Source organism: Schistocerca serialis, chromosome 1 (genome assembly GCF_023864345.2).
Source record: "Schistocerca serialis cubense isolate TAMUIC-IGC-003099 chromosome 1, iqSchSeri2.2, whole genome shotgun sequence".
NCBI classification, from domain to species: domain Eukaryota; kingdom Metazoa; phylum Arthropoda; class Insecta; order Orthoptera; family Acrididae; genus Schistocerca; species Schistocerca serialis.
In genome coordinates this window covers 397,065,897-397,092,111 of record NC_064638.1, presented here as the reverse complement: position 1 = coordinate 397,092,111, position 26,215 = coordinate 397,065,897, and the positions used below count along the sequence as shown (strand labels likewise).

Below are 26,215 nucleotides of genomic sequence, written 5' to 3'. Positions count from 1 at the left end.
GATTTGATTCTTGAAGGAATAAATCTACCTCTTACAATTGCATAAAAAGAAAAGAAGTATTGTAGTTTATTTAGAATAAAAGTATGTACTTAAGAGAACATATTTGAAGGATAAAGCTATTTATTACACAAAAAATTTTGTTACAATTTTATAGTACAACTAGGCCAAGATATCGTTACTTACTTAACATTTACCTCGTTTTGTAGGCCTAATAAATTTATGACAAAAATGTTTTCTTATTATTGATAGGTTTAAAAACTTCATTTAAAAAACTTTTCCAGCAACATCCAATTCAAAATTGAACTCATAGTACAAACGGTTACCTTGTTTGATTTCTGGTGCTGTTGCCTTAGATAATACTTGACTGAATTTCACAAAACAAACATCAGTTTCATCTAGTTTAAAAAGTGTTTTACTTTTTCCTACTGACTTCAGAAACATTATTTTCACATCCTCCTCTTCATCAACCTCACTCTGGCAGATTCCCATGTAACGGTGTTGAATTTTGGATAGGGTTGGCTTCTTTTTGTCACTTGGAATGTCAACCAAGACAAATAACCCAAATTTTAAATCAGACTTTTCAATTTTATTAGTTAGGCTTAACTCACGAGCACTTCCAATATTGTCTTGCGATTCAGATGGTGAAACAGTCTCCTGATTAGAATCATTAGAACTGCACATTTCATAGAAGTTTATGCATCTTTTTGCATGTAATGTTTTAACTTTGGCATCCTCAGTAATAAATACTGACATCCTTGTCATTCATTAATGACTCTGCTGTTTTTGAAACCAGCAAATCAGTTGTGTTATAAGCCCGAAAGTGATGGCAGCCCTGGATTTGAGGAATTGCTTGTAAATTTTTCCACCTTTCATCCAAAATAGGAATGTTATGCCTCACTGTTATCTTATCAACCCATAGTACCTTAATTTTAGAAAAATTCTTCAGAGTGTAGTCATAAAAGTCAATTGCGTTGTTAATAATAACTTTCCTAGATCTAACAGCTGTCCACACACTCCTCTTCAGTGCACCTCCTATGCCATCCATGGCTCCTTTACCATGTGAACTGGCAAAAAAATTCCATTCAACTGTCAATCCAAAGTTTCAGAGCCAATTATATCGGAAACTATCTTTTTAATAACACCAGATTTTTTACTGGGGCTTTTTCGAAGTACCTTCAACACTTTCTTCACAGCTTTACCAAATGTCTGTTTACACTTGTAAGTCCCAATAGGAGAAGATTCATTTGGAACTTTTGATCTTGCGAGTTCTAGTTTTTTCTTCTCTCTCTCTCTCTCTCTCTCTCTCTCTCTCTCTCTCTCTCTCTCTCTCTCTCTTAATTTTCTTCGATTCTTATCTCTAAGACGTTGATTATTTTTCAATTTTTTTTTAAACCTGCAATCTTCTTAATTCGTCTTGTTCTTTCTTCAAGTAAGCTTCTCTGTTTTCATGGTTATCTTTAATCTTTTCTTGGTACTTCTTCACTCTTTCCGTTGCTGGTACTGGTGCCACGGTCTCCGAAGACAGAAATCATGATAATGTAGGCATATATATGTATAAACATAACGCTGTCCAGAGAGATAAAAGTAAAAGACATTGTTAAGCATAGGCTCTTATGAATGACTTGAATCTGCCTCAATGAGCTGTTTACTGGGCCTATATAAAATTTAAAACTGAGGTTAGCAATATTGTTGTTCTTGGAAAAGTTAGAATGGAAAACATAAACTATATGTAATCTAATTTTGGGCTTAATTAACGTTTTAGGAGGATGTCAGTTGAGTCAGGTTAATGCCCTAATTAACTTTTATAATGTAGGTGTAGTGCTTAAACAAATGTATGCAGTGGAATAAAAATTTTAGTTTTCATGCTTAAAACTGTTTTCAAAAATGACTCTGAGCACCATGGGACTTAACATCTGTGGTCATCAGTCCCCTAGAACTTAGAACTACTTAAACCTAACTAACCTAAGGACATCACACACATCCATTCCATGCCAGAGGCAGGATTCGAACCTGCGACCGTAGCGGTCACGCGGTTCCAGACTGAAGCGCCTAGAACCGCACAGCCACACCGGCTGGCAAAACTGTTTTCATATGTCATAAACATAGTTAAGAAACTTTATTCAATAATAATAATACCATTTGGTTATAATTTAAATGTAGGGCCTAGGCCTACTAAAGATTGAGGTGGCATTAAACCATCCAATTCAAGTTACGGGTGTTACGCATGTGTTAAGTAACACCCGAAACAAAAATTAGTAACACCCGTAACAGCTCTAAGAGTGTTAAATAAGATTTCAAAATGCCATGTAATGGTATGATATTGTAAAACATGGGTATAACCTCACTTTTACAGAAAGGTATTGTACAGAACAAATTTACTAGATTACAAATTAAACTTTTGTATCTTTTTTGTTACGGGTGTTACAAGCTGCATATATATTATAAAACTAACAAAATAAAGAAATGCAATTAGCTTACCTCAGCAAAATGAATTATTATGAGCTATAACAATGTTGACTTCAATATTCTTTGCAACAATAGAACAATCAGCTATGGATAACACAACTAATATTCATCTGGAAATAGCATAAAACATACCTCTCTTTGGTGCCATAGAACAGTGCACTTTAAACACTTAGTGAAGGTAGAAATTTATTTTTTTCATATTCATGATTATTTTGCAATGAACAAATGTACTTTTAACTTGGCATTTTTAAAGTTATATTTGTAATATTGTCATTTTAATTTTTTTGTCACAAAGTCTCTTTAACATGGAATGACCCAGATGTAAATGTAGGGCTGTGGTACTGGTACAGGTTAAATGTTACCCCATCTTTATCTGGCTTTCAATTTGTTGGCTTTGCCAACTCACAACCAGATTGTCACCTTTAGACTTAATCTAGAGCTTGATCTACACTACAAGTCAGTTGTCACAACAACCAAGATCTTGGAAGAAGGGGGGGGGGGGGGGTGGCAGTATCATATATTATTACAAAGTTTGATAAGTGATTCAATGGTATATATTTTATAATAAGATTGATTTATATCTCTTCTTCAAACATGAAAAAGTGTGGACAAATGATAGAAAAGGATTTACTGTTGTTTATTGTTTTGTTTATCCCATTGGAGCTCATACCGGACCATGTAGTTCTTAATTCTGGTGAGCTTTGTTGTAAGTCCTGTACTCTCTCATCCTGGTGGTATGGAAGTTTTTTCCATCCATTAGCACAATTACCTCAAATTTTCAGATGCACCTTTACTATTGTTAGTGCCTGGAGAATATCTTGTTCTGATAATCAGTTTGTATTGATATTTGTTGCGAATATTATTGCAGTCAATTTATAATTTCTCAAGGTGTTTCCTAACTATTATTCCCCACTTTGCATTAACTGCTTCCTTTTAGAGACAATGCTTTTGTTTCTTCCACAAGTCTCCACTTGACTATCTTGCAACATGACTAAAGGATTAGCCTCCTCTTCCCCCATTACTCTTTTAATGTGGTCCTGATGTTGATGAAATTCCTTTTTGTGTCTTAATTGTGTATACACCATCTTCTTTGGTGGGGCTCAAGATTTTTCTAAGAGCCTTTCCGTCCTTTATTTCCAGTCTCTTGACTTGCCCCTACCTGACCATGTTCAGGTGTTTTAATGTGTTCTGTACTGTAGATCTCAGTAAAGTGTACTAGTGTCATACTTTCAGTTTGAGGAAATGGGTTTTGATTTGTAAATGTATTTACAGATAGGGTATGTTCTCCCCAGTTTGATGCCCCTATTGTTTGTGTCGAGATCATCAATGGTTTTCAAAATTATTGATTGTTCAGATAACTTGAAGTAGTCAGCACCCTATATTCACATCTACATCTATGTGATTACTCTGCTATTCACAGTAAAGTGCCTAGCAGACGTTTCAGTGAACCATGTTCAAGCTGTCCCTCTACCGTTCCACTCTTAAACAGCACACGGGAAAAATGAGCACATAAATTTTTCTGTGTGAGCCCCAATTTATCTTATTTTATCGTGATGATCATTTCTCTCTATGTAGGTGGGTGCCTACAGAATGTTTTTGCAATTGGAGGAGAAAACGGGTGATTGAAATTTCTTGAGAATATCCCGTTACAACAAAAAACGCCTTTGTTTTAACGATTGCCACTCCAATTCACGTATCATGTCTGTGGCACTATCGCTGCTGTTTCGCAGTAGTACAAAACGAGCTGTCGTCCTTTGAAGTTGTTGATTTCGTCCATCAGTCTCATCCAATGCAGGTCCCACGCCATACAGCAATACTCCAGAATAGGGCGGACAAGCGTGGTGTAAGCAGTCTCTTTAGTAGACCTATTGCACCTTCTAAGTGTTCTGTCAATGAATCGTAGTCTTTGGTTTGCTGTACCCACAACATATCGATATGACCATTCCAGTTTAGGTTATTTGTAATTGTTATCTGTAAGTATTTAGTTGAATTTACAGTCTTAAGGTTTGTGTGATGTATCACATAATCGAAATTCAACGGATTTCTTTTAGTACTCATGTGAATAACTTCACCGACTTGACAGAACATCCTAGGAAGTTCTGGTCTTACGTTAAATCAGTAAGTGGCTCGAAACAGCATATCCAGACACTACGGGATGATGATGGCATTGAAACAGAGGATGACACTCATAAAGCTGAAATACTAAACACCTTTTTCCAAAGCTGTTTCACAGAGGAAGACCGCACTGCAGTTCCTTCTCTAAATCCTCGCGCAAACGAAAATATGGCTGACATCGAAATAAGTGTCCAAGAAATAGAAAAGCAACTGGAATCACTCAATAGAGGAAAGTTCACTGGACCTGACGCGATACCAATTCGATTCTACACAGAGTACGCGAAAGAACTTGCCCCACTTCTAACAGCCGTGTACCGCAAGTCTCTAGAGGAACGGAGGGTTCCAAATGATTGGAAAAGAGCACAGATAGTCCCAGTCTTCAAGAAGGGTCGTCGAGCAGATGCGCAAAACTATAGGCCTATATCTCTGACGTCGATCTGTTGTAGAATTTTAGAACATGTTTTTTGCTCGAGTATCATGTCGTTTTTGGAAACCCAGAATCTACTATGTAGGAATCAACATGGATTCCGGAAACAGCGATCGTGTGAGACCCAACTCGCTTTATTTGTTCATGAGACCCAGAAAATATTAGATACAGGCTCCCAGGTAGATGCTATTTTTCTTGACTTCCGGAAGGCGTTCGATACAGTTCTGCACTGTCGCCTGATAAACAAAGTAAGAGCCTACGGAATATCAGACCAGCTGTGTGGCTGGATTGAAGAGTTTTTAGCAAACAGAACACAGCATGTTGTTATCAATGGAGAGACGTCTGCAGACGTTAAAGTAACCTCTGGCGTGCCACAGGGGAGTGTTATGGGACCATTGCTTTTCACAATATATATAAATGACCTAGTAGATAGTGTTGGAAGTTCCATGCGGCTTTTCGCGGATGATGCTGTAGTATACAGAGAAGTTGCAGCATTAGAAAATTGTAGCGAAATGCAGGAAGATCTGCAGCGGGTAGGCACTTGGTGCAGGGAGTGGCAACTGACCCTTAACATAGACAAATGTAATGTATTGCGAATACATAGAAAGGAGGATCCTTTATTGTATGATTATATGATAGCGGAACAAACACTGGTAGCAGTTACTTCTGTAAAATATCTGGGAGTATGCGTGCGGAACGATTTGAAGTGGAATGATCATATAAAATTAATTGTTGGTAAGGCGGGTACCAGGTTGAGATTCATTGGGAGTGTGCTTAGAACATGTAGTCCATCAACAAAGGAGGTGGCTTACAAAACACTTGTTCGACCTATACTTGAGTATTGCTCATCAGTGTGGGATCCGTACCAGATCGGTCTGACGGAGGAGATAGAGAAGACCCAAAGAAGAGCGGCGCGTTTCGTCACAGGGTTATTTGGTAACCGTGATAGCATTACGGAGATGTTTAATAAACTCAAGTGACAGACTCTGCAAGAGAGGCGCTCTGCATCGCGGTGTAGCTTGCTGTCCAGGTTTCGAGAGGGTGCGTTTCTGGATGAGGTATCGAATATATTGCTTCCCCCTACTTATACCTCCCGAGGAGATCACGAATGTAAAATTAGAGAGATTAGAACACGCACGGAGGCTTTCAGACAGTCGTTCTTCCGCCGAACCATACGCGACTGGAACAGGAAAGGGAGGTAATGACAGTGGCACGTAAAGTGCCCTCCACCAAACACTGTTGGGTGGCTTGCGGAGTATAAATGTAGATGTAGATGTAGACACTTCTCTTTATTCAGGGTCAATTGCCACTTTTCACACCATACATATATCTTATATAAATCATTTTGCAATTCGTTTTGGTCATCTGCTGACTTGACGAGACAGTAAATGACAGCATCATCTGCAAACATCTAATAGGGCTACTCAAATTGTCTCCTATGTCGTTAATATAAATCGGGAACAATAGAGGGCCTGTAACACTTCCTTGGGGAACAACTGATAGTACTTCTGTTTTACTCGATGACGTTCTGTCTATTACTGTGAACTGTGGCCTTTCTAACAGGAAATCATGAATCCAGTCGCACAACTGTGGTGATATTCCATAAGCACACAGGAGGAATAGTGTCGAAAGCCTTCTGGAAATCTAAAAATATGGAATCAATTTTATATCCCCTGTCGATAGCACTCATTACTTCACAAGTATAAAGAGCTAGTTGTGTTTCACAAGAACAATGTTTTTTGAATCCATGCTATGTGTCAATAAATAGTTTTCTTAGAGGTAATTCATAATGTTCGAACATGGTATATGTTCCAAAACCCTAATGCAAATTGACGTTAGTGATATGGGCGTGTAATTCAGTGTATTGCTCCTCTTTCTCTTGAGCAATTTCCCAGTGTTAGGTACGGATCTTTCTGTGAGCAAGTGGTTGTATATAATTGCTAAGTATGGAGCTATTGTATCAGCATACTCTTGAAGGAACCTGACTGGTATAAGATCTGGACCGGAGGCCATGTCTTTGTTAAGTGATTTAAGCTGCTGTGCTAGACCGAGGATATCTACTTCTATGTTTCTCATCTTGGCAGTTGTTCTTGATTGGAAGTCAGAAAAATTTACTTCGTCTTCTTTGGTGAAAGATATTTGGGAAATTGTGTTTAATAACTCTGGTTTAGTGGCACTGTCGTCAGTGACTTCACCGTTGTTATCGCGCAGTGAAGGTATTGATTGCATCTTGCCACCGGTGTGCTTTGTGTATGACCAAAATCTCTTTGGGTCTTCTGCCAGATTCTGAGACAGTGTTTCGTTGTGGAAATTATTAAAAGCATCTCGCATTGAAGTACGTGCTTTATTTCGAACATCTGCAAAACTTTGCCAATCTTGGGGATTTTGCGTTCTTTTAATCTTTTATCCATTGTGATTGTCTTGTTGGGGCGACACATGTATGTGTTGAACTCTGTCTTGTCAATATAAGAATTAATGATAAAACAGTTTGTTTTTTATGTAATTCTGTGTACTTATTTGGGCCATGTAATTGGCTCAAATTAATTTTATCATGTGAATTTCAGTAATTAAGTCTGCACTCTTTTCAGCAAAATAACTATATCAGTAAATTTAAAGAAATGCTTCTTGCAATCGCCAAAGATTTTATAATGTATGTTTAATACAACCAGTATCAGTCAAGTGACATTTTTCAATACCTATATATACATAAAATATATAATAAACTTTACAAGGCAGAATAGTTGTGGTGAAATATTGTATAGAACAGATTAACACTACATCAACTTTTACAAAAATCCCTTGATGTTTCTAGGGCTTGTGCCACTTGGGCCTTAAACAGACTCAAATGTGTACAGGTGCTATACATTTATGTGCTATGCAACAGCTGTATAATATGTTGTCTGTGAAACTATCTAGCTTTGGCGTATCATTTCACTTGGAAGTGCTAGTCTTGCATCACTGTGGAAGAGCATCTGTTACTTGGAGGGGACAGGCAAGAGCGCATAGCAAGTGAAGCTTTTACGCAGCCGATGGGGTGTGCTTGAAATGTATTGGTGGTAGAGCACTGGCCGTAAGGCAGTGGTCCAGGTTCACAGCATGGTCAACAGTTTTACATGTAAGATCAGTATCGTTATGAATAGATGCTGTACAGTCATTCTAAAACTGCTGATCTCTGTTTATGGAGTATCTGGTAAATAATCTTTATTTGAATGTGTGGTTTTTTTACTATCGATCTCGCATACACCACAGTGTTTATTTCTGGCCAAGTATTAATGTGCTATGCAGAAGTAATGTAGGCCTATGTGGCTATTGATGACTTCCAGTTAAGATGACTGACAATAATTTTTCAAATCTACCAAAAAGAAAACTTTTTTTTATATAAATATACAAAGAGAAACATGAACTAGCCAATACATTAACCAAAAAATGTGAATGGCTGCCCAACCAATCCCTGTTCTGTTGTGAAAGAAGCCGTCTCTGATTGCTGAAAGCTGGGAGTAGTGTTGCACAGAGTGGTATGTTTCAATCAGCAGTCACAAATCTTGAAAGTAAGTACTAGTTTACTAAAAGATGAACATAGTCAGTTACATTTCAGTCCTGAAATGCATCACATTGTCTTGTTGCATCATTTGAAATGGCATACAAGATAAAATTAAATAAGGCAGTAACATGAAGTTCACAGAATATATTGTGATTTTAATTTAAACTTTTTCATTCTTGTCTGTAATATTCTGATGGTGTATGTTGTATACAGGATTTGAAAAACCATCAGCCATTCAGCAGCGTGCTATCAAGCCGATAGTGAAGGGTCGTGATGTAATCGCACAAGCACAGTCTGGTACTGGGAAAACTGCTACATTTTCCATTGCCATACTTCAGTCATTAGATACAGCTGTGCGAGAGAGCCAAGTCCTCTGCCTATCGCCTACACGAGAACTTGCAACACAGATACAAAAGGTAATCTACTGCATCTATCTTGTTGAAGTTGGTGGTATGTAGGTGTATTGGTATCTTAGTATGAAGTATTTCATATTGCAAAATATTAATTTTGATAATATGTCACCTTGGGCAAAGTAGACCAGTGTTTCCCATTGCATTCAGAGCCGTTACTGTGAGAGCATGCAAGTTTACTGTATGATTAAATGATGATGACGTCCTCGTGGAGGTAAAATAGTCCCCCATTCGGATCTCCGGGCGGGGACTACCCAAGAGGATGTCGTTATCAGGAGAAAGAAAACTGGCGTTCTATGGATCGAAGTGTGGAATGTCAGATCCCTTAATCGGGCAGGTAGGTTAGAAAATTTAAAAAGGGAAATGGATAGGTGAAAGTTAGATATAGTGGGAATTAGTGAAGTTCGGTGGCAGGAGGAACAAGACTTCTGGTCAGGTGACTACAGGGTTATAAACACAAAATCAAATAGGGGTAAAGCAGGAGTAGGTTTAATAATAAATAGGAAAATAGGAATGTGGGTAAGCTACTACAAACAGCATAGTGAACGCATTATTGTGGCCAAGATAGATATGAAGCCCACACCTACTACAGTAGTACAAGTTTATATGCCAACTAGTTCTGCAGATGACGAAGAGATTGAAGAAATGTATGATGAAATAAAAGAAATTATTCAGATAGTGAAGGGTGACGAAAATTTAATAGTCATGGGTGACTGGAATTCGAGTGTAGGAAAAGGGAGAGAAGGAAACGTAGTAGGTGAATATGGATTGGGGATAAGAAATGAAAGAGGAAGCCGCCTGGTAGAATTTTACACAGAGCACAACATAATCATAGCTAACACTTGGTTTAAGAATCATGAAAGAAGGTTGTATACATGGAAGAACCCTGGAGATACTAAAAGGTATCAGATAGATTATATAATGGTAAGACAGAGATTTAGGAACCAGGTTTTAAATTGTAAGACATTTCCAGGGGCAGATGTGGACTCTGACCACAATCTATTGGTTATGACCTGTAGATTAAAACTGAAGAAACTGCAAAAAGATGGGAATTTAAGGAGATGGGACCTGGATAAACTGACTAAACCAGAGGTTGTACAGAGTTTCAGGGAGAGCATATGAGAACAATTGACAGGAATGGGGGAAAGAAATACAGTAGAAGAAGAATGGGTAACTTTGAGGGATGAAGTAGTGAAGGCAGCAGAGGATCAAGTAGGTAAAAAGACGAGGGCTAGTAGAAATCCTTGGGTAACAGAAGAAATGTTGTTGTTGTTGTGGTCTTCAGTCCTGAGACTGGTTTGATGCAGCTCTCCATGCTACTCTATCCTGTGCAAGCTTTTTCATCTCCCAGTACCTACTGCAACCTACATCCTTCTGAATTTGCTTAGTGTATTCATCTCTTGGTCTCCCTCTACGATTTTTACCCTCCACACTGCCCTCCAATACTAAATTGGTGATCCCTTGATGCCTCAGAACATGTCCTACCAACCGATCCCTTCTTCTGGTCAAGTTGTGCCACAAACTTCTCTTCTCCCCAATCCTATTCAATACTTCCTCATTAGTTATGTGATCTATCCATCTAATCTTCAGCATTCTTCTGTAGCACCACATTTCGAAAGCTTCTATTCTCTTCTTGTCCAAACTATTTATCGTCCATGTTTCACTTCCATACATGGCTACACTCCATACGAATACTTTCAGAAATGACTTCCTGACACTTAAATCAATACTGGATGTTAACAAATTTCTCTTCTTCAGAAACGCTTTCCTTGCCATTGCCAGTCTACATTTTATATCCTCTCTACTTCGACCATCATCAGTTATTTTGCTCCCCAAATAGCAAAGTTCATTGAATTTATTATATTCTCAAAATGCAACAGCACACTGCAAGTCACATATATGGTCTAGAGAGGTATTGATCGATGCACAACTGATCAGTCCTCAATCATCCTAGTCCGAACTTCATCAAAGAATTTTAAAGTCCAACACTGTCTGCATAAAATAAGTCTCTACGAAATCAAATGATTATAAGCCTCACACCATAGTGTCCAACAGCATGGCAGTTACAATGCTCATCTCTTGAACACCTCCTTGACCCATACCATGCTGTTGCTGGCTAGCAAATGTATATCTGCGCCACTCACTAGCAGAGGATGCTCTCAACCCTCTTTCGCCAGTTATTTGGTCACATTGACCACATTTATAAGGTGCTGAAACCATATTTTGCATTACCATTTGAAAGTTTTTCAGTTTGTATATGAGTTGTACGTGTCGAATGACACATCTTCCCAGCACATGTACTGCTGTGTGTTTATAAATTTTCTGCAGTTATTGCTTCTGCCGCAATCTATAAATACAATAATTATTCTTAGGATCATAAATACACTCTGACGAAATACAGACACACCATAGAGGAATTAACTGAATGGGGTGGAAATCAGGATATGTGATGTGCATGTACAGACAAACAAATGATTACAATTTCAAAAAAACTGAATGATTTGTTGAAGAGCAAGAGCTTCACAAACTGAGCAAGTCAGTAACACATTGGTCCGCCTCTGGCGCTTATGCAAGCAATTGTTTGCCTTGGCATTAATTGGTAAAGAGTTGTTGGGTGTCCTCCAGAAGAATATTGTGCCAAACTTGATTGAATCGGCACACTGGATCATCAAAATCCTGAGCTGGTTGGGGAGGGGGGGGGGGGGGGGGGGGCCGGGAGAACATTATCTTGTCGAAATGTAAGGCCAGGATGCCTTGTCATGAAGAACAATGAGACAGGACATGGAATATCATTGATGTACCTCTGTGCTGCAAGGGTGCCACAGATAACAACCAAAGGGGTCCTGCTATGAAAAGAAATAACACCTGCAGACGATCACTCCAAATTGCCTGGCCATGTGGCAGATGAGTCATTTTGGTAAGCCACTGCTGTTCGAGACGTCTCAGACCCGTCTCTGCTGGTCTTTGGAGCTCCATTTGAAGTGGGACTGGTCACTGAAGACAATTCTACTCCAGTCAATGACATTCCAGATTTAAATATCATCAGTTTTTCATATTATATTAACATTCTACACTGTATTAGCAATCTTTTGAGCTGTCACTCAACTTTGTGGAGTTATACAATAAAAGGTTATTATTTTTCTAAATTTGCCATAAGATGTACATTTTCGCTCTGTGGCTAAAACTTTTATGCCACAAAGTGTGTGCTCATTGTTGTGTTGTTGAAAAGAGCTTTAATTTTTGTGAAGCATATTGAGGATAACAATGTTAAAATGTTTTTTAGTGTAATGCAAATTAGGGAAGGAATGAGCATAACTAATTATCTAGGTAGACATTTAAAAAGGTAAATTGTGAAAAATATTGAAGGCAACAAAGAAGGAAAAGAAAGTATTTGTGTAGTCTGCCACTTGTGTTTATGTATTTTTATTTTATGTGGATACAAGTTTATAACATTATTAATGCTTAGTTATGTTCCAAACTATTGTTTTGAGTGACTTGCATTGAAAAAATAGTCTTATGTTGTTTAATATTTGCAGGTTATTTTGGCGTTGGGTGACTTCATGAATGTCCAGTGTCATGCATGCATTGGTGGTACTAATTTAGGTGAGGACATAAGAAAGTTGGATTATGGTCAACATGTTGTTTCCGGTACACCAGGACGAGTATTTGGTAAGTTGATAACCGCTTGTTTCAGCTGTTGAGAAGTGTTTCTTGAGTGTACAAATGATGCATAGCAAAATAGTGAACAATTATTTAATTGTGTTGTCATGCCCCCCCACCCCCGCCCATCCTATTTAGATATGTTGAGACAGACAGATGGGCCGGCTGGTGTGGACGAGCGGTTCTAAGCGCTACAGTCTGGAACCACGCTACCGCTACGGTCTTAGTTCGAATCCTGCCCCGGGCGTGGATGTGTGTGATGTCATTAGGTTAGTTAGGTTTAAGTAATTCTAAGTTCTAGGGCAGGGGCGGGCAAACGTTGCACGCGGCTCGTGAGCGCGCAGCGCTGCACGTGTGCTGCTCGCGTGCAATCATCGAATGGGGCAGTGGCGACAGCCGGCAGGTTGCGGCAGTGTAGTACAAGGCTAAGCCGCGGACGTTGATGCGAAGCGACCACTACGTAGTGAACGTTGTATTTCAAGGACCGGAAAATGCAGAGTGAATCAAGGAAACGGAGACGTGGAGATTTGCTATCTTTTAAAAAGTAATGGGAGAATCATTTTTTCTTTGTGCAAAAACGTGAAAATTCGAAATGTTTAATATGTGGCAGTATTCTCGCTGGTCAGCGGAAGTTTAGTATTGAAGGCCATTATAATAAATTTCACAAGGACGAGTACAATTTATTGTTGGATTCTGAGCGGATGGGGAAATTGACTGAGCTTAAGAAGAGCGACCTGACGATATTAGATGCATCTGTCCTAGTTGCCGTTGTCACGAGAGATATGCGACTTTCTCTCGTCATGTCTCTCATCTAACTGATTTAACATTTTATGGAGCACTGTTTTCAATTTTTCAGGATGACAACAATAATAGCCCAGCGGTACGTGCAAGCTATAAAATTGCGCTTAATATAGTGAGAGTTGGAAAACCATTTGCTGAATTAATAAGCCTCGGTTAAGAGCAAACATAAGTGATGATGAAAATTTACGTAACTGTTTGCGTTTGTATGCAGAAATTTTGTTCCAGATATTAAACGTATTGTAAACTCCACCTGTGATAATTAAATAAAACGTATTGTAGTTAATAGGTACTCTTTCAAACCATGATTTATTTCAAGCACTCCAGCTAACCTTACTCCATCATTCAATAAAGCAAGCTAGAAAAACAAAACTCATTACAGAGGAAGGAGTGGACAGAAGGTATGGTGGGGAGGGGAGGTAAGCAGGTGGCCAGCTTGCCCCTGTGTGCACGCAGAACACCTGTTAACTGCATGCGTGCAAGTGCACCGCACACATGCAGGATTCCTGCCCGCCCCTGTTGTAGGGGACTGATGACCTCAGAAGTGAAGTCCCATAGTGCTCAGCCATTTGAACAGACAGATGGCTCCTCAGCAGCAGTGGTGTATCTGTGCAGCTCCAGTTTTATGCTATCGATAGACAGTGAGCAATGCTGAAGTCCTGCGTAGTGCTGGAGTGGGTAGAGAACTAATGGGGACAATTAAAAAAAAAAGAAAAACATCGTCCCTGGGGCACATGAGAGGAAAGAAATATGAACTTTTGCAATTATTTCTAGAAGGCAGAATAGAAGGAAAGCCCCCACCAGGTAGAAGGAAGCAATCATGGTCATAGAATATCAAGACATGGACTGCCATCAACAGCTTCGACGAGCTGTGTCAAGAAGCAAGGGAATGCCGCCTGTGACTAGCCGACACACAAGTGTATGGCACCAAGAAGAAGGAGGAGGCTGGAATTTGATAGTAGGAAATGGAAGAGAAGGAAAAAATAGTAGGTGTACATGGAATGAGGGAAAAGAATCGAAGAGAGAGCCACCTGGTAGAATTTTGCACCAAGCATAATTTGATCTTCACTAACTCTCAGTTTAAGAATCATGTAGAAGAGACCTGGGAACAATGGAAAGTTTCAGATCAGTTTTATAATGGTGAGAGATTTAAGACTGTAAGACATTTCCAGGGGCTAATGTGGACTTTGATCATAAAATATTGTTTATAAACAACATAAAATCATTGTATGAGTCGGCAGTCATTATCAGTAGTCATTGTAATTGATTTTCCATCTTGATCACTATTATAACTTTATTTTTTGTTTTTTCATAATATCTTAACATGTTTCAGCCACAGCCATCATCAGAATCTTCCAGATTACTAGAACAAATGAGAAGTAATATTTCTGCAACATGACACTGATGAGATACAGTGTATCAAGTTTTTTAAAAATGTTGTGTATCTTAATTTCATTTGCATGCAATGTGTTTGTAATTATTTTAGAAATATTATTTCTCACTCTTTCTGTTTCTGACAGATTTTAATGATGGCTGTGGCCAAAACATGTTAAGGTGTATTTTTTTAAAAAAATAAAATTTTTGTAGTGATTTAAACTAACAATTTCATTGACCATAATTTATTGGTTATGAGCTGCAGATTAAAACTGAGGAAATTAAGGGGATCGGATCTGGGTAAATTAAAGAAACCAGAGGATGATGAGAGTTAAGAGAAATCATTGGACAAAGTAGGACTGAAACAGTGGAAAGCAATACAGCAGATGAGGAATGGATAGCTTTAAGAGATGAAATAGTGAAGGCAACAGAGCATCACATAGTTTGAAGGATAAGGCCTGCTAGAAATCCCTGAATAGCTCAGAAGATATTGAACCTATTTGACAAAAGGAGGAAGTATAAAAATGTAGCAAATGAATCAAAAGAAAGGAAAGAGAGCCTCTGAAAGTTGGAAGGAATATGTAGAAGATCTAAGGGAAGCAAACAGTATTATACAAGAAGAAGAGGCAGAGATGAGGGGGAAGTTATATAAGAAAAAAAATTGACAGAACCAAGTAAGACCAATTTGAAAAGAAAGTCCCTGAGGTTTGAGGTGCAGAGGATGTAAAATGCAGACTGACAACAGTAACAGTGTTTCTGATAAAGATGAATTTGTTAACATTTAATATCCATTTAAGTGTTACGAAGTCTTTTCTGAGGGTATTTGTGTGGAGTATAGCATAGTATGGAAGTAAAATGATAATGACAAGCAGTTAAGACAAGAAGAGAATAGGTTTTGAAATGTGGTGTTGTAGAAGAGAGCTGAACGTTGGGTTGGTAGATAAAATAACAAATGAGATGGTACTAAATCAAATAGGAAAAAGAGAGATTTATGCCACAAGTTGACCAAAAGAAAGGCTTTGCTCCTGAGAAGTCAAGGCATTGCCAGTTTTTGTTGGAAGGAAGTGAGAAGGTAAAAACTGTAGAGGGAGACAAAGACTTGAATATGGTCAGCATGTCCAAATGAATTAGGTTGTGGTAGTTTTGCAAAGATGAAGAGGCTTGCAAAGGATAATCTACCATGGAGAGCTGCATCAAACCAGTCATTGGACTGAAGACCACAACAGCCGTGTTTCCCCCGGGGGACTCCCAACTCTATTGTGAGTGTGTGACACCAAGTTTCCGCAGTACTTCTTCCTTCGGTGGGCTGCAGTTTATACTCTGATTTTATTTTTTCTCAGACTTATTGTCTAGGACAGATTCACTGCTGACAATCTCGCTTGTTCATAGGGCATTGATTATTGCTTTCTCCATTTTGTTTGTGTTATTTTAACCACATATTGTGATTAATTTATATTTTGTCACCAAATATGCATATGATCTCCTCCTCCTCAGTATTATTTTGCGGAATGTGCAGGTCATAAGGGGAAGGTCACCCAATACACAGCATGGTAACCAGTCCATGTGGTGGGTTGTCAGGTACTGTCATGATGGTGGTAGTGCCCTGGCCACGCAGGGATTGCACTATTGTTGCCTGAGCTGGCACCTCCCTGCATATGCTAGGAACTAGGTGCCTGTCCATTTGGGAAGCACCAGAGGTCAGGACACTGGCCATCACAGCAATTACCCTTCGTTCTGGCTGCATGGCGCATGTGAGGAGGGCCTTCACTTGGAGTAGGTGGCGTCTTGGTGGATATTGACATCGTGATACAACCAAAATTCCCAGCCAGTGGCTGTGAGGCATGGGCATACTCTTCATAAAGACTGCAATCCTGTGATGATCATTACTGCCCTAGGAAATTTCCCTCCTCTGTCACCCAGCAACTTGAAAACAGTTACTCCCCTCAGTTTCTAGTTACATCCGAAAATGTGAGGGTCCTTACTCTCTACCCAACCTAGGTTCTTTGTGGAGAACATTGAAAACATTTTTGGCAAACTCGCTTCCCTTGGCAAATTATGAAGTGATTCCGTCTCAGTTAAGACAGAAAATCCTATGCAGCCCTTTCAGTTACATCCTGGTAAACAACTTGGTGATGTGCCTATTAGCACACATCCAATAAGGACCTCAACATGGTACTGAGATTAATTTTTCACTGAAACCTAACACAGCAGGAGGACAAGAACTATGCAGACACTTTGAAAGGCAAGAGATTCATTTCATACACCATGTACACTGATGCAACAAGATAGACACTGGCGCATTCATCCTCACTTTTTATTCCATTCTCAGATTTCCATAAAGCATTTGATACGGCACCACACTGCCAACTGTTTATGAATGTACAAGCATTCAGAATATGTTCCCAGACATGTGAGTGGCTTAAAGACTTTTTAAGTAACAGAACCCAATATTTTATCCTCGACGGCAAGTATTCATCAGAGACAAGGGCATCATCAGGAGTGCCCCAGGGAATTGTGATAGGGCCACTGTATTGTCTGTATACATAAATGATGATGGACAGGGTAAGCAGCAGTCTGTTACTGTTTTGCTGGTGATGCTGTGGTGTATGGAAAGGTGTCGTTGAGTGACTGTAGGAGTGTACAAGAGGCTTAGACAAAATTTCTAATTGGTGTATTGAATGGCAGCTGTCTCTAAATGTAGAAAACTAAGTTAATGCAGATGAGTAGGAAAAACAAACCCATAATGTTCAAGTACAGCATTAGTAGTGTGCTGCTTGACACAGTAATGTTGATAAAACATCTAGGCATAACACTGCAAAACAGTATGAAATGGAATGAGCATATAAAGATTATAGGAGGGAAGGCGAATGGTTGACTCTAATTTATTGGCAGAATTTTAGGAAAGTTTAGTTCATCTGTAAAAGAGACTGCATATAGGACACCAGTGTGAGATGTTGAGTACTGTTCAAGTGTTTGGGATCCACATCAGGTCGGATTAAAGGAAGACATCAAAATTATAAATAGGGTGGTTTGCTAGATTTGTTACTGGTATGTTTGAACAACACACAATTACCAGGAAATGCTTCAGGAACTCAAATGGGGATCACTGGAAGGAAAGCAACTTTCTTTTCGAGGAGCACTACTGTTGAGGAAATTTAGGAAATTGACATTTGAGGCATGCCTGCAGCATGATGCTACTGCCTGCCAACATACATTTCTTGTAAGTACCACAAAGATACGATTAGAGACATTGGGGCTCATACAGAGGCAGCCATTTTTCCCTCACTGTATTTGTTAGTAGAACAGAAAAGGAAATGACTTGCAGTGATACAGGGTACCCTCCACCACGCACCATGCTGTGGCTTATGGAGTATGTATGTAGAAGTAGATGTAAGGGAATTTCACTTCCAGAAAAGGTCAAAATCATATGTTTCTCAGTGTGTATACACCCCAGGAAATCCAGGAATTTTTTCATCTAGGAGAAAACTGGGATAAACGTAGGAATTTTTCCTTGTTTTAGTTTTCAGTTAAGTTTTTGTAATTTTGACTGCTAAAAACTGATACTTTAACTAAGAATATTACTGTATCCCTGTGCTGCAAAATAACACTGCAACAATAAAACATAAACAAGAGTGGGGTGGGGAAAAAAAAGCCGGCCGCTGTGGCCGAGTGGTTCTAGGTGCTTCAGTCTGGGACCGCGCTGCTGCTACGGTCGCAGATTCGAATCCTGCCTCGGGCATGGATGTGTGTGATGTTCTTAGGTTAGTTAGGTTTAAGTAGTTCTAAGGCTAGGTGACTGATGACCTGAGATGTTAAGTTCCATAGTGCTTAGAGCCATTTGAACCATTTTGAGAGGAAAAAAAAAAAAACAAAACTTAAGTTTGCAGAGGAGACACGCCCTTTACAACAACAAAACACCGTACACACACAAGCATCTGCCAACAGCAAAATGTGTCAAAGGCCTGAGGACGAAGACTATGCAATACTTCATGACAACAAACTGCTTCTGATGAGCGTGATGTCACAACTGTGTACATTAGGTTCGTTTGAGCAATTGCCAGTGGGCTCATGCGCAGTTCAGTCGCATATTAGTTTGTTTTTTGATTTTATTTTATTTCCAGGTTTTTGGCAGTCAAGCAATAATTGCCTTGCAGAACAATGACGTTATTTTTGTCGGTTTGCTAAAAAATTGGATTTTATTAATATAATCCGCTGAGGCAGTCAATTTATTTGAAACAAAGCATTTCATTCCACAGTATAGGCTAGTTTCAACTGTTCACTGAATTTCAAGGGCATGTTCTCATCTTCTGGCACATACGGCATTTTGCCGTAATAAAGAATCAAATGTGAGATAATACGGTTTTGGTACTTCAAGAAGTTTACATCCCAAAAACCACACTGAAAAGCATGATATGAGATTGGGCCTACTTAATTGTACCCCCACAACGACCCCATTAAGTTTTATTTACATTCCCTCCGCAAACATGCCTTCGCCCTAGCCAGATTACGCTCCCATATTTTATTTTCTCAGGCTTGTCTGACATTTGGCATTACCCCCAAAGGCCTCACACTTAAAGTTCCCATTTCTGGCTGCAACCCTTCTTTCCATCAGTCCCTATACCAGTTCCAAACTGAACAATCCATTGCCCTCACCCACCTAATCCTTCACCTACCCATCAACTCAGCGAATGAACACACCCGTCAACTCCTATCCTTAATAAAAGTCCTCAATCTTTCCTCTCCCACATCCACACCGGCTGTTCAGAGCATCCTCCTACAGACCAACCGCAAATTAGAACAGCATGCCACCCTCCACCTCAAAAAACTATCCAATCTCCTGGTTTCCCACCTCCGGAAAGGCAACTCACTCACCCTTCACAACCTTTCCAGCAATTCTCAACCTCCTCTCATTGCACGCAAACCCAGTCTCTCCCATCTACTCAGTCTCCCTTCCAGCTCCACTCCCTCCAAAACCTCAAAATTCCAATCAACACAATCTGGAACCACAACACCCTAATTCAGTAGTTAACCTTTCCTCCAAACCTCTCTCCCAATCCGAAACCTCTGTCCTATCCAAAGGCCTCACCTTCAGCCCCACTCCCAGATTCAACCAAACAGCCCTCGTCAAAGATTTACTGTCCTACACTCGTACTCTCTGCTGGAAATATCACTTTGCCACGAAGAAAAATGATCCTAATCCTACTCCTAATGATCCAACTTCCCAAGGCACTATCCAAATTGAACCCTGCCTGGAACAGTTCCATCCTCTGTCACAGCGGGACCCACCTCCTCTTCCTCAAAATCACCCTCTCCAAACCTTCCAAGAATTTCTGACTTCCAGCCTTGCCTCTCAATCCTTCTTAAAAAAACCCTTAATCCTACTCCCAACATCACCACTGCTGAAGCCCAGGCTATCCGTGATCTGAAGGCTGACCAATCCATCGTCATTCTTCCGGCGGACAAGGGTTCCACTACCGTGGTACTTGATCGTCGGGAGTATGTGGCTGAGGGACTGCGTCAGCTTTCAGACAACACCACATACAAAGTTTGCCAAGGTAATACCATTCCTGATGGCCAGGCGGAGCTTCAAGGAATCCTCAGAACCTTAGGCCCCCTACAAAACCTTTCACCTGACTCCATCAACCTCCTGACCCCACTGACACCCCGCACCCCTACCTTCTACCTTCTTCCAAAAATTTACAAACCCAATCATCCCGGCTGCCTCATTGTAGCTGGTTACCAAGCCCCCACAGAACGTATCTCTGCCTACGTAGATCAACACCTTCAACCCATTACATGCAGTCTCCCATCCTTCATCAAAGACACCAACCACTTTCTCAAACGCCTGGAATCCTTCCCCAATGTGTTACCCTCGGAAACCATCCTTATAACCATTGATACCACTTCCTTATACACAAATATTCCGCACATCCAGGGCCTCGCTGCGATGGAGCACTTCCTTTCACACCGATCGCCTGCCACCCTACCTAAAACCTCTTTCCTCATTACCTTAGCCAGCTTGATCCTGACCCACAACTTCTTCACTTTTGAAGGCCAAACATACCAACAATTAAAGGGAACAGCCATAGGTACCAGGATGGCCCCCTCGTACGCCAACCTATTCATGGGTCGCTTAGAGGAAGCCTTCTTGGTTACCCAGGCCTGCCAACCCAAAGTTTGGTACAGATTTACTGATGACATCTTCATGATCTGGACTCACAGTTAAGAAGAACTCCAGAATTTCCTCTCCAGCCTCAACCTCTTTTGGTTCCATCAGATTCACCTGGTCCTACTCCAAATCCCATGCCACTTTCCTCGATGTTGACCTCCATCTGTCCAATGGCCAGCTTCACACTTCTGTCCACATCAAACCCACCAACAAGCAACAGTACCTCCATTATGACAGCTGCCACACATTCCACATAAAACGGTCCCTTCCCTACAGCCTAGGTCTTCGTGGCAAACGAATCTGCTCCAGTCCGGAATCCCTGAACCATTACACCAACAACCTGAAAACAGCTTTTGCATCTCGCAACTACCCTCCCGACCTGGTACAGAAGCAAATAACCAGAGCCACTTCCTCATCCCCTCAAACCCAGAACCTCACACAGAAGACCCACAAAAGTGCCCCCACTTGTGACAGGATACTTTCCGGGACTGGATCAGACTCTGAATGTGGCTCTCCAGCAGGGATACAACTTCCTCAAATCCTGCCCTGAAATGAGATCCATCCTTCATGAAATCCTCCCCACTCCTCCAAGAATGTCTTTCCGCCGTCCACCTAACCTTCGTAACCTTTTAGTTCATCCCTATGAAATCCGCCAAACCACCTTCCCTACCCTCTGGCTCCTACCCTTGTAACCGCCCCCGGTGTGAAACCTGTCCCATGCACCCTCCCACCACCAACTACTCCAGTCCTGTAACCTGGAAGGTGTACACGATCAAAGGCAGAGCCACGTGTGAAAGCACCCACGTGATTTACCAACTGACCTGCCTACACTGTGACGCATTCTATGTGGGAATGACCAGCAGCAAACTGTCCATTCGCATGAATGGACACAGGCAGACAGTGTTTGTTGGTAATGAGGATCACCCTGTGGCTAAACATGCCTTGGTGCACGGCCAGCACATCTTGGCACAGTGTTACACCACCCGGGTTATCTGGATACTTCCCACTAACACCAACCTATCCGAACTCCGGAGATGGGAACTTGCCCTTCAATATATCCTCTCTTCCCGTTATCCACCAGGCTTCAATCTCCGCTAATTTCAAGTTGCCGCCACTCATACCTCACCTGTCATTCAACAACATCTTTGCCTCTGCACTTCCGCCTCGACTGACATCTCTGCCCAAACTCTTTGCCTTTGAATATATCTGCTTGTGTCTGTACATGTGTGGATGGATATGTGTGTGTGCGCACGAGTGTATACCCGTCCTTTTTCCCCCCTAAGGTGAGTCTTTCCACTCCCGGGATTGCAGTGACTCCTTACCCTCTCCCTTGAAACCCACATCCTTTCATCTTTCCCTCTCCTGCCCTCTTTCCTGACGAAGCAACCGTTGGTTGCGAAAGCTTGAATTTTGTGTGTATGTTTGTGTTTGTTTGTGTGTCTATCGACATGCCAGCGCTTTCTTTTGGAAAGTCACATCATCTTTGTTTTTAGATATATTTTTCCCACGTGGAATGTTTCCCTCTATTATATTCATATCATTAATTGTGAATTTGAACATACGAACATGCACCTTAAGCCGAATTATGCGTTTTAGTTTGGTTTATGAAATTCCGATGCTCTTGGAGCATCCTCTGATACCTCGTTTCTTTTGCAACGTATTGTAGGATCTCTTGATGCTTTATGTGTGCAAAAATACGGGTTTTCTATGATATCGTAGCTGCACACGCACAGTAACACTTGTTTTCTGGTGCCATCTGGCAACTACTGAAACGAACCTATTTCCAACCGGTCGGAAAATATTACAAATGGCGATTTACTTTCAAAGTAAATTTCGTTTTATGGACGATGAATTATGTTACGTGTGAGAATGTGTAAAGAATTTCTTAACTCACAGTGTTCGATTCCCCTTTAAAACATAACACTTTGAGGACCAGCTACTTAGAAGAATTTCAAGCCCAGAAGATCAGACATTTATGTCATTATTTTAAATTTTAGTGGCACATTTGTGTGATGTATCTTAAAAGTGTAACATGTGCAAAAGAAGACCAATATTACATGTAAAAACTTAGCTTCACTTGTAGCTTATTAATCTTAGAGATCAATATTGTATGGAAAGCTTAGCTTTTCTTGTAACTGTGCTGTGTATATTAATTTAAACCATTAACTTTTGCTATTTGTGTGTTCGCGCTACGTAAGTGATATTGCTATTGGCTGACATCATCACGTGTCCTATGTCCTATCGGCTGGCAAGATCATGTGACATGAGCTATAATTGGTTTACAAAAGGGCATTGGGCATTGCAATCTCAATTTAGTTGCTTTGGTTCGTAATTATGAAAATATGCAGAGTACATGCTGTTGCACATAAGAGATTTTGCCAGGACACTTCCCCAAAGTGGCAGTGAGAAGATCTATTCTGGTGTATGAAACATTGATCATTCAAAGGATTGATGAGTTTATGAGTTCTGTGAGAAAGTATACTGTCACTTAACATGGAAAAAATGTATTTTCACCCAGGAAAAGTGTATTTTTTTAACTGGGAAACCCAGGAAAAATCAGAGATTTTTTTCCCCGGCCATATGTCTGTCCGGGGTAGCTGATTTGTGATCACTGATGTCGGGCACGTCACGAAAATTCGCAATGGGCTGTACCACCTGTCTGTGTCAGTTACGTGAGCAGTCATGTCCCTGATTCTTCAAGTGTGTCAAATTGCTCACAAAATGCAAAATCCAGGGACTGAACATCACAGATCATCACTCATATTTTGAAACACGGAAAAAATATGACCATTTGTATGCAGATTCCTTGATACCAGTGTTTGCCACTACTGTGGTCAAGATGTCAGGAGTATCTGGTATATTTACTCCCTTAACGTTGACATCCAGTAGTTGCGCAATAAACTTGATCAATGTGGCGACAGGGGCTCCTTTCCCACAGCTCCTGATGCACAGTTCTTGGGAACCACTCCCCACATCTGCCCAGGGAAGCAATATTTTCCTCCAGTATATACTGGTGCCACGGTTCTTGAGAGAAAAGCCTCTCTGTGGATGGCCACAGATCAGAGGCATGACATGAGCTGAAGGCTTGTGGGTGCCAGGGATGCCCACTCTTCTGCGCACGCGCGCGCGCGCACGCACACACACACACACACACACACACACACACACACACACACACACACACAGTGATAATCCCTGACAATAACCTTGACTACCAAAAAGCAGTCAAAGAGAAGGAGAAGGTATCCCAGAGGAATGTAACTCCATCCAGATCGCTCCCTGCCATTGGACTTCAGACAAGTGTTCATTGATAGCGATCAACCCCACTGATGACACAGGGATCCTGGGGCGTGACATGCCTTTCTGGCCTCTTTATGTATAACCAGGTCGCCCTCAACATGATGAGCCAATAGAACTGCGAGAGTTATACTGCCACTTGCCGGAACTACAATAACTAATTTCCTCCTGATCTGCAATCTGTATTGCTTTCCAAGAAAAATTCTTCACTGCTCACCATTCTTCAACTCTTCGAGCTTATGATGCATTGCGGTGGATCCTTTCTGGCCTTGAGAGAATATCTGTGATGATCTGCACATTGGTTAGCAAAGGTGTCATCAGTGAATGGATTCACCAATAGCCGCGAGGGCATAATGGTACCGGTTAACAGTACATGTAATGCTTATTGATCTTCATGCTGGGCACTTACCTAGAGATGACCATTTTAATCCATCAGCTGTCTCGCCTTCCCCCCCCCCCCCCCCCTCCCCCCTCACTTTTTCTCCTACTTGCTACCTGGAGATTTCAATGTGCACCACCAACCTCCCCCACTCCACCCCACCCCCTTCCCCGTTGGTGGGGAAGTATCATTTCATCTGGTAGTTGGCCTCCTGATTGATAAGCTTCTTTCCAATCTTGATTTGTGTCTTCTCAATGATGGTACTTCTGCCAACTTTAGTGCCACACATGACGTGCACTTTTTTGGCTGTTAGCCATAAGACCACCTCCTTCCATCTCGTGGTTTTGCTAGAATGGTCGCTGCTTTATGATCTTCCTAAGAGAGATCACGTTCCGGTGATCCTGTCACTTTCCAGGGGACGAATTATCATATAGGGCTCTTAGAAGAGCCAACTGGCATTTATGAATCTCTGTTACCGCCTGTGCCCCATCTCTGTAAGATTGCATCAGTGAGGTTGTGGGAAATGTCCCCGAGACAAATACATTGCAACAGCTATTCAGGATCATCAAAGGGCCTGCAGCATCTCAAGTGACACCCATCACAGACCACCCTCTTCTCTTTCAAGTGGCTTCGCACTAAGGCTTGCTATTTAATTAAGGGCATTAAAAAGGAATGCAAAGACTCCATCTGCTCAGGATCTTCAACCATGTATGTTTGGAAAATGTTTTCCTTTCAAAATGGTGAGATACTATCACGATCCCTATCCTCAAACTGGATAAAAACCCCATGTCCATTGATAGCTACCAACAAGTTGGGCTCACAAACATGCTCAACAAACTGCTTGAAAGTATGGCAGTCCAACGATTATTGAGTCATTCCATGTCAAATCAGTACAGTTATCCACCTGACCCTCCTTGATTTTCGTAAAATTTGGTGTGTTTACTGCACAGTACAAGAATGAAAAATACCAAATTGCAGAATTTTAGTGCAAGTAAGACAAGAGTGACAGTTCTAAAGTCATTCAAAGAAAGTCTACGGTCAGTAGTGCATCAATACCCAGATCGTGCAACACTGGTCGGAGGCGACTTTTAACCTGCCACGTATGGACTGTGATGTCTGTGGATTCATTGTGGGGGTACAGACAGGCAGTAATGAAAAATACTTTTGAAAAAGTTTTCTGAAAATTGTCTTGAGCAGCTAGCTTGGCAGCCCACACGCAATGGATATATCTTAGACCTTGTAGCTACAAATAGACCAGACCTTATTGACAAAGTCAGTATAGAAATGGGGATTAGTGATCGTGATGTCATTATGGCAACTATGATTATGAAAGTTAATAAATCAGTCAAGAAGGCTAGGAGAGTGTTTGTGCTAGATAGAGCAGATAAACAGTTGTTAACATCTCACTTCGACAGTGAATTGGCATCACTGAGTTCCAGTACAGTGGCAAAGTTTAAGCAGATTGTAAATCGTTGTCTTGAGAGTTATGTGCCTAACAAGTGGATAAAGGATGGAAAAGCCCCGCCATGGTTTAGTGATGAAATTCTGCAGATGCTTAGGAAGCACGGACAGTTGCACT

The 26,215-nt window shown here is 40.7% G+C and overlaps 1 protein-coding gene across 1 annotated transcript in view; it reads left to right on the top strand.

The window, feature by feature from the left end:
- The window catches only part of LOC126471623 (eukaryotic initiation factor 4A-III), a 58,422-nt gene that overhangs the window by 2,726 nt on the left and 29,481 nt on the right, over window positions 1–26,215 (top strand). Inside the window, exons 2-3 of the mRNA XM_050099862.1 lie at window positions 8,763–8,965; window positions 12,496–12,628. Of these exons, the coding sequence (XP_049955819.1) occupies window positions 8,763–8,965; window positions 12,496–12,628 (336 nt within the window). The remainder of the gene's footprint in view (window positions 1–8,762; window positions 8,966–12,495; window positions 12,629–26,215) is intronic.